Genomic DNA, 9873 nt, shown 5'->3' on the forward strand with positions numbered 1-9873 from the left:
TCCTGGGCTGGGAGAAGTTGGGTGAGTTGGATGTGACACCCAGCCAGACCTCAGATGCCATTGTCTGGAAGCCCCTGTGGAAAATGCAATTCAACTTCCTCTTGGAAGGAGGCACTTCTCTGGCCAGGAAGCCTCTCCCCTCCCACTACCTCAGCCTGCCTGCTGACCCCCTGTCCTTTGCACAGGTCCTCAGGCTTTGTTCCCAGCCTCTGCAACTCCCATGAGCCCTTTCCATGCTCGTAACTTTACAGTTTCTCTCTGAGAGAGGAAAGAGGCCCAATATTGGCAGTGAGCCAGGTCCTGCACCCACCCTGACTTCACTTAATTCCTGAGTCCCTTTCCGATGGTAACTGGATGCACTCTTGGACATCTGCGCTTTCCTCCCCCAGACTAGCCTTCCCCTGACTGTGCCCGTCTCACACGTCCCCTTCCTCCATGAGGCCCCTGTTCCAAGTCCTCTCAGGAGGCCTGGACAGGACTCTAGGTATCCCATGGACTTTCCTCATGGAGCCCGGGAATGGCAGATCACCCGGCAAACATGCAGTCACGCACCCATCCGGTGCTCGGGACTCTGGCTTTTTCTCAGGCAGCACTTGAGACCACCAGTACTAGTCCATCCAAGGCAGCAAGTGAGAGGAAACGAGTTTGCCTTGTCGGAATTAAGTCAACCAACTTTTACTGGTACAGAAAGGGAGAAGGAGGTCCAGAGATGGGAAGGGTCCCGCCCGAGAGCTCTCAGCGAGTCCTTCCTGATGTGACAGATGGCCTCAGTGAGGAATTCTACATCCTCGCCACAGTGCCCATGGCAGTGCCCAAGGGGAGGCACAAGAAGGGATAACACAGAGCATCTAAGAATAGGTTCGTGCTGCTGGCCACCCCCGTCAGAAGTCCAGCTGGTCAACTCATGCCCTCTCAGGCCAGACCTTATGCCCACCTTGTCCCTAAACTGCTTTCAGAGGCCCGCTGCTCTTGGCCCCAGAGCAGAAGAGAGGAGCTTGGTTGCTCTTGGCCAAGCCCTAAAATCCACATCCTCGCACCAAAAGCGTGTCCCCTTTCTTTCTGTTCCTCAGCCTAGGACATGCTTCTCCTCTGTCTCTCCATGCTGATCCTGCTCTCACAGCCCCCAAGGTCTCTGGGGGCAGAAATAAAGACCTATTCCCAGAAAACACTGACCAACGACTGCACCCTGGTCATATGTAGCCACCCGGAGAATGGCCTGCCTGGTCGTGATGGACGAGATGGAAGAGAAGGCCCCCAGGGCGAGAAGGGGGATCCAGGTAGAGCTGGGACCGTGGGCTTGTCCTGATGGGAAGGGGTGGGCATTGGAATTGTAACCAACCCAGAAACTCTGGATTTTCTGCTGTGTAAACCTTGGAGATGGCCTTCATCCCGCATGGGAGGATTTCCCCCAGATATCCACAGTTTGTGCACAAGGATGGGCAACCTCTAATGCTCCCCTCTAAGGAGTGGCTTTTTTCCCATGTACCTGCTGCAACCCTGGCCAGTGGGGAGCCCAGGAGAGGCTTGGCCTGGGGCCAGGATGTCTCTGCCTGAGCACACGGCGCACTGTGGGATTAGGATGCGGGCCCCATCCTCTATGCTTCCATTTCACTCCTAGTGAGGACTGTAACTAGAGGCAGAACACAATGCCCAGCACAGAAGCTCTCAGCCACCCATCAAATGCACAGTCTCCCACCACCGGCACATGCTTGGCCCAGGCAGGCCCTGGCCTTTCTTACCCTGGAGCACGGTTTCCAAATCTGAGATGTCACCTCTCTTCTCCAAGTCTCTCTAAATCCCCTTCAGCCTTGAAGTCCTGTTTCCCCCGACTATGTGTGTGTGCTGGGGTTGGAGGTGCTGGGATGGGATGAGGGGCATCTCATAAACTGTCTTCCTCGCTCATTACCCATGCCTCACAGTTTAAAATTCAGTGACAAATCCCTTGCAGACCAGGACCTGGTGCTAACATTTACATCCTGCTCAGTGCTAAGCAGAAAGTTATGTTCCGTAGTTCGTTTCCCAGCGAACAAATAAATGAAACAATGAGGAAATGAACAAATAAGTGAATGAATAAGTTAGCAGCACGTGACAGGTGTCATTTCTTCTCTTGTTGTTTTGCACATGAATGCTTTATTCACAACAGCCAAAGGAAGGAAACAACCCATGTGTCCATCAACGTTTTTCCGTGGTGAATGGATAAACAAAACGTGTTGTGTTCATACTCTAGAACATTGCTCAGCCACACAAAGGAAAGAAGTGCTGAGACGTGCTACGAATTGGATGAGCCTCAAGAACGTCACTCCGAGTTAAAAGAGCCAGACACAAAAGCTCATATATTGTATGTATTTACATAAAATATCCAGAGTAGGTAATAGAGACAGAAGCAGAATAGTGGTAGCAGGGCCTGGGAAGAAGCAGGGACAGAGTGATAACGGATATGAGGTTTTCTTTGGGGTTGGTAAAATATTTTTGAACTAAATAGAGGTGGTAGTTGCACAACATTGTGAATGTGCTAAACGCCAAAGACTTGTAAAAATTAAAAAGGTTAATTTTAGGGAATTCCCTGGCGGTCCAGCCGGTGAGACTCGGCCCTCTCACTGCCGGGCCCCAGGTTCGATCCCTGGTTGGGGAACTGAGATCCCGCAAGCTGCACGTGCAGCCAGAAAAAAAAAGGTTAATTTTATATTATGTGAATTTCATCTCAGTGAAAAAATAACCAAACTCACAATTTTACACAGAGTGTAAAGTTCTTAAATCGAGGTAGATCTCATATAATTTCAGACTTAGGCAGTCTTTCTTGAGGTAACAAGTTTAAAATGTTTGGTCATTTTTCCAATAAAAAATAATATGTGTAAAAAATAATAATAATAATAAGTGGTCACTAAAGATAAAAGGAAGAAAATTAAAAATACCTTAATTGTACCACTTAGAAACAACAACTGTTAACACTTTTGTATGTGCTGTTCTTGTGGTTTTTCCAATGTGTTTTATGTGTGCACACGCCCTACACATTCATGGACATATTTAGGAAACAGAATCATATTAAATAGTGTTTATAGCATACTTTTTTTTTTTTTTTTTTGCGGTACGCAGGCCTCTCCCACTGTGGTTCTATGTTATGTATTCTAAGAATTTTTGCTAAAATTCGTTTGTGAACTGTGTTCTATTAAATAGATGTTTTTTTTTGTTTTGTTTTGTTTTGTGCTACGCGGGCCTCTCACTGTTGTGGCCTCTCCTGTTGCGGAGCAAAGGCTCCGGACACGCAGGCTCAGCGGCCATGGCTCACGGGCCCAGCCGCTCCGAGGCATGTGGGATCCTCCCAGACCGGGGCATGAACCCGCGTCCCCCGCATCGGCGGGCGAACTCTCAACCACTGTGCCACCAGGGAAGCCCTATAGCATACTTTTTTCACTTAATGATGCATAATAATTTGGTCTAATTTCTATAGTTTTAAGAGCATGTTACATAGCCTTTTCTCTTCTTTTTATTACAGTATAATTGATATATAATATCATATTACTTTCAGGTGAACAACATAATGATTTTATATTTGTATATATTGTGAAATGATGATAAGGCTTATCAAAATCCATCAACACACAGAACTACAATTTTTTGTGTACGTGATGAGAACTTTTATGATCTACACCCTTAACAACTTTCAAGCGTGCAACACAGTATTATTTACTATAGTAACCTTGCTGTACATTACATCCCTAGGACTCATTTATTTTATAACTGGAAGTTTGTACCTTTTGACTACTTTCACCGGTTCTGCTCACTCCCCGACCCCACCTCTAGCAACTACCAATCTGTCCTCTGTATCTATGAGTATGCTGTTTTGTTCATTTGTTTTTTAGAATCTACATATAAGTAAGATGGTATGGTACCTTTCCCTGTCTGACATATTTCACTTAACACGATGCCCTCAAGGTTCACCCAGGTTGTTGCAAATGGCAAGATTTCATTCCTTTTTACAGCTGAATAATGTTCCATTGTATATATGCCTTGCATTTTCTCCATCCATTCATCTATCCATGGATACTTAGGCTCTAGGCCACCTCCAGGTCTTGGCTACTATAAACAATGCTGCAATGAACTTGGAGGCACATAAATCTTTTTGCGTTAGTGTTTTCATTTTCTTTGGTTAAATACTCAGAGGCTGAATTGCTGGATTGCATGGTAGTTCTATTTTTAATTTTTTAAGGAACTTACATACTGTTCTCCGTAGTGGCTGTGCCAGTTTACATTCCCACCAACAGTGCACAAAGTTCCCTTTTCTCCCCATCCTCCAACACCTGTTATTTGCTGACTTTTTGATAATAGCCATTCTCACAGGTGTGAGGTGATAGCTCACTGTGGTTTTGATTTATATTTCTCTGGTGATTAGCATCTGGTGTCATTTCTGATATAAACTTTGGTTCTGGGAAGGGGGAGGGCAAGGAGTCCATGATCGAGGGCAAAAAGCTGACAGACTTGCCTGCTATAAATACTGTGGCCTTGGGGCAGGGGAGGGTGCATTATATGGAAAGTCAGGCAGGTCTTGGTTTGATCTGCCTCCAGCTCTGGCAAGCCTGTTTCTTCACCTGTAAAATGGGGATGTGGACACCCATTTCCGGGATCACCACTGGACCGGGTCTTGTGGAGGTGAAGTGTCTACACCTTATAGAAACCTGAAGGAATATCATCTGGCTCCTCCGGGTCCTGGGGCCCACTTCGTCTGCTGCCACAGGTTTACCAGGACCTGTAGGAGGAGCAGGGATGCCTGGACCAGCTGGCCCAGTTGGGCCCAAAGGGGACAATGGCTTTGCCGGAGAACCCGGGCTAAAGGGAGACACTGGGCCACCTGGCGAGCAGCTGGGCGTGGAATGCAGATGTCTGCAGGTGGCGTGCTGTCGCTAGGACATGCCGGTAGGCATTTATGCACAGATTCTACCGCAGGAAGGAGGCAGAAGGTTGTTTTCAAGGTGGCACTGGGTTATTTCAGGGAAGACTGGAGCTGCTGTGGGGCGGCACCTTTAGGAGGATGCTGCTTCTCAGACTTCTGTTACTGCCCTCATCTTTTATGCACTCCCACTTCCAAGGAGATTCAGTGTCACTAACTGGGCTGGTCCTTTTCCCCAGGGCCTCCAGGACCTCCAGGTATGCCTGGTCCAGCTGGAAGAGACGGTCCCTTAGGGAGGCAGGGGAACATAGGACCTGCAGGTGCACCAGGCCCCAAAGGCGAGACTGGACCCAATGGTAGGTGGCTGGTATGTGACGGGTGTGGGAAGGAGGCGTGGCAGTCTGTGATGGGGCCTAAGGCATGCGCACAGTGCCTGGAAAAGCCCGGACCATCTGCAGCACGTAGGCCTTGCCAGGGTCTCTCCCCACAGATTCCCACACTGACCGTATTTCCCCGATACCCTCCCCAGAGGAGGCCAGGCAGTAAGGAGCACCGTCTCCCAGTTCATTCTCTCACCTGGAGCTGTGGGTGAAAAGCTCCACTTCTGAGGCAATGGTAAGTGCTGAGCGCACTCTCAGCCGTGTTCGTCCCAATTTGTTCCGTCCTCAGGAGAAGTGGGTGCCACAGGCATGCAGGGCTCCCCAGGGGCAAGAGGCCCCGCCGGTCTTAAAGGAGAGAGAGGTGCCCCCGGTGAACGCGGAGCTCCTGGAAGTGCTGGGGCAGCAGGTGAGCGATGGAAACTGGGCTGGGCTCCTGTTCCCCTGTGCCCACCATCACCACCCGCCAGGTCAGAGCTAGCACTCCAGGGCGACAGCCAGTGTTGGGCTCTGGGAACTGTCTGTCTCTAGGGATAGGGTAGGGCGAATAGAATGGACTGTCTATGTACAGGGAAGGTTGGTTGTTGGGTGACAGGGACAGTCAGTATACAGAGAGGACACAAGGCTGGGTTCAGGTCACAGAGGGACATACGTATATGGGGAGGGCGTACTGCTGGGCGATAAGATAGTCCATGTACTGGGGGAGGTGAAAATGCTAGAAAATGTGTTCAGAACTCACCCAACTCTTCTCTGATCCCAGGGCCTTCTGGAGCCATGGGTCCACAGGGACCTGCAGGTGCCAGAGGCCCCCCAGGACTGAAGGGGGACAGAGGTGCTCCTGGAGACAGAGGAGCGAAGGGAGAGAGTGGACTCCAAGGTAAGGAAGCTCTGGGGGCCCCACTAGGGTGCGGGTGGGGACGGAGGGTGGGAGGAGGCCCTCCCGGGCCCTGCTCTCAGGCGTCCCCCTTAGTTACAGGAAGTCAAAGCGGACGCTGGTCTTAGTCTCTGTGACTTGCTGGAGGGCAACCTGAGCGGTTTTTCTATCTGATCTTTGGGACGAGCACGCCTCCCTTCCCCATCCGTCAGATGGCTTTGAACTTCAAATAACCCAGTGGATGGGAAGTACTTGAGCTACGAGTATTCCTCTCTTCCCACCCGCCAAAAGGAAGTGTTATCAGGTTCCTAGAACGTGGAATTACAGTGTCACCTGGTTCGGTGTCAGTGTGGTGCAGGGACCTGCCCAGGGAACAGTGTTCATAGCAGAGCCACAGGAAATCCTGTGGGCAGCACAGGCCCACCTATGTCAGCAGATGTGGGCTTCCTAGGGGTCCGTCCCAGTTCTTTACCTCCACCCCCAATATGTGTCTGCAACTGGGCACCCTTCCCTTGAGGCCCGGGCTCTGAGCTGATCCCAGGCTGTGCTGGACCTTTCTTCACTCGACCTCTCTGCCCTGCAGACATCACTGCTCTCCGGCAGCGGGTGGAGACCTTACAGGGACAGCTACAACGCCTCCAGAATGCTTTCTCTCAGTATAAGAAAGGTGAGTTCCTGGACCTGAACCTGAGCCAGACACCAAGCGTGGGCCTCATACTAGGTCTGGGTCTTGGCTTGGAGTTGGCTGGGCTTGGGTCTAAAATTGAACTTGGCTGGGACCATGTTTAGGACTGGACCTGGAACTGGGGCAGGGAGTGGGGCTAAGGATGGTCTGGGACAGAGCAGTGCAGCCACATACTCCAGCAGCTGCAAGCAGATGCAAGGGAAAAGGAGGAGGATGCAGTCCTTGTCACCAGTGCGGGAGACCTTCACCCCTGCCTACTCTGGGCATGTCCCTATGATAGACAAGGGGACACCCAACCCACGATGCATCTCTTCCCTCTGTGGAGCCAGGTATGCAAGTACCCAGAGATGCAGCTGCACAGCCCAGGCAGCAGAGAATCCAGACATAGTCCTGTGAGCAGGGGCTGGGATGCTGCTCACGGGATTCAAGTCTGGTGGGGCCCAACCTTGCTGTGTGGCCACTGAGTATCTCACCCTAAAGATGCCCCTGGGTCTGGCAGGGGCAGGCTGCCTCCAGTCTCTGGCCAGCGCTGGACTCTCCCTGCATCTCCTTGGGTGTTTAAAGCAGAGATTCTTCCCTAAGCCTGGAATCCTAAGGAGGCAGAGGCCTCCTGGAGTGCACACCTGAGTGCCCGGTGCCTTTGGGACTCTCTGCCTCAGTCCCCAACTGCCCCTCCCCCTTCTCTGCTTTCCCTGACATCAGCTTTGAGTCCACACCATTCATCAAACCTCACGATCCAAAAAAAGAAGAGTTTTCTGAAGGAGTAGAGCATAAAGGGGTGAGATATAGCATTGGTTCCTAAGGACTCAAGCCAACTAAGTACCTAAGTAGTAAGGATGAGAGTTTCCAGCATTTGATGTTTTCCTCCCTCTACAAACATATTTGCATACCCATTCACTTGCTCATATGCATACTGATGCAAACAAAGGAGAATATGGGCATAGGCACCGGCCACATGTGTGGGTACTTAAACACCATCGCTCACTCCACACCGTCTACATACATGAGCACACATGCACACGTATGCACACACAAATATGCACACCCATCCAGATGGACCTTAAGTCCACCTGCGTACCTTCAGATGGATATATGGACATATTCACGCACGCACATGCATACCCACCCAGATGCATGGGACATAAACCCAATTATGGCACATGAACTTGCACTGACCTTGTCCAGGGCTGCTCTGGGTGCCATCCTGACCCCGTGGAGAATCCGGCCTCTGAGTCCTTGTTGAAACTACTCAGAGGAGAAGGGCAGTGGGTCAGGGTGTAGTCTGGGCTCCTACCCAGTCCAGTGAGCCCTCTTAGGAGCCCTGAAGATTTCCATGCATAAGCCTAGAAGTCAGAGGGATGGGGATAGGATGGAGTAATGAGATACTTAACATGTCACACAGGTGATGCTTTTATGTAGTGTACACCTACTTTAGAAATAAGGAATGGGAAACCCTGAAAAGGGAAGTGACTTTCCCTTGCCCACCTGGACCGTCATTGTCAGGTTGGGGCTGAACACGTGGCCTTCTGACTCCCAAACAGGGGTCTCTCCAGCGCTGATCCCACTCCTGCCCCCCCATTCCCACACACACCTCTCAGATGCCTTCATCCCCTGCCCAGCGGTCCAGGGAGGCTGAGTGGCTGGGTCATCACCCGTAAGCATATCAAGAGGCCAACACTGGGCTGCCCCCAGTGCAGAGATTAGCATGTTGCTGCTCTCAGATGCCCCACCCTCTCCTCTCCTTTCCCCTCACCCCTTCACACAGCACAGACCCCCTTCTGACAACCCCACATGCCCAGCCATCATGCATGGGTGAGAGCAAGCCCCCTGCATGGTGTTTTCCACACTCTTAGGAACTGCCCTGGGCAGCACAGTGTCATTTCCCTGGCCAAAGTCATTCCAATCTACACAGTAATTGAAAAACCAGTTCTGGCGTATGACATGGGGAGGAACAGAAAGTGCACGTCTAAGCTTTAGTGTCACATCCAACAAGGTTTGATCCTCACTCTACATTTGACAGCTGTGTGACTTTGGGCCTCTTACGTAAGCTCCCCGAGTTCCAGGGTCCTCACCTGTAACTGGAGACCACAGCACCACTCACAGGGTGTATCGTGGAGCCAGGGCTGCTCTGGAACCAGTGCCTCGCTTTCATCCTATCTGGTGCCTTGGTACCCTGGATGGGAGGCTGGGGCGCTCTGGTTGGAGCACGAAGGTCCAGGTGCTGCCACACCCCAATCTGACTTTCCTCTTGCCCTAGTGGAGCTCTTTCCCAGTGGCCGGGGTGCTGGGGAGAAGATCTTCAAGACGGGAGGTTTTGAAAAAACTTTTAAGGATGCACAGCAGGTATGCACACAGGCCGGGGGACAGATGGCCTCCCCACGCTCTGAAGCCGAGAACGAGGCCTTGAGACAGCTGGTCACAGACCAGAACAAGGCTGCTTTCCTGAGCATGACCGACGACAAGGAGGAAGGCAAGTTCACCTACCCCACAGGGGAGCCCCTGGTGTTTTCTAACTGGGCCCCCGGGGAGCCCAACAACCAGGGAGGCGCAGAGAACTGTGTGGAGATCCATACCAATGGCAAGTGGAACGACAAGGCCTGCGGAGAACGGTGCCTCGTGATCTGCGAGTTCTGAGCCCCCGGGGAGGGTGGGGCACTGCCCAGAGCCGTGTGCTGCCAATGTCCCAATAAAAAGGTGACCCTCAGGCCTTCCCTGGTGGTGCAGTGGTTAAGAATCCGCCTGCCAGTGCAGGGGACACGGGTTTGAACCTTGGTCCAGGAAGATCCCATGTGCCGCGGAGCAAATAAGCCCGCGTGCCACAACTACTGAGCCTGCGCTCTAGTGCCCACAAGCCACAACTACTGAGCCCACGTGTCACAACTACTGAAGCCCACACGCCTAGAGCCCGTGCTCCGCGACAAGAGAAGCCACCGCAATGACAAGCCCGTGCACCGCAACGAAGACCCAACGCAGCCAAAAATAAATAAATAAATAAATAAATAAATAAAATTTATAAAAAAGAAAAAAAAAAAAAGGTGACCCTCTGCTGGCC

At 51.4% G+C, this 9873-nt stretch overlaps 1 protein-coding gene across 1 annotated transcript; it reads left to right on the forward strand.

Moving 5' to 3' along the window:
* The first annotated feature begins 1078 nt into the window (after nt 1-1078).
* SFTPD (surfactant protein D) lies at nt 1079-9455 on the forward strand. The gene is made up of 7 exons (XM_007464215.1): nt 1079-1277; nt 4733-4849; nt 5125-5241; nt 5555-5671; nt 6023-6139; nt 6720-6803; nt 9079-9455. The coding sequence occupies exons 1-7, from the start codon at nt 1079-1081 to the stop codon at nt 9453-9455; spliced, it is 1128 nt and encodes a 375-aa protein (XP_007464277.1).
* Nucleotides 9456-9873: the final 418 nt, after the last annotated feature.

The sequence above is a fragment of the Lipotes vexillifer genome, unplaced genomic scaffold (assembly GCF_000442215.2).
Source record: "Lipotes vexillifer unplaced genomic scaffold, Lipotes_vexillifer_v1.1 scaffold59, whole genome shotgun sequence".
NCBI classification, from domain to species: Eukaryota; Metazoa; Chordata; class Mammalia; order Artiodactyla; family Lipotidae; genus Lipotes; species Lipotes vexillifer.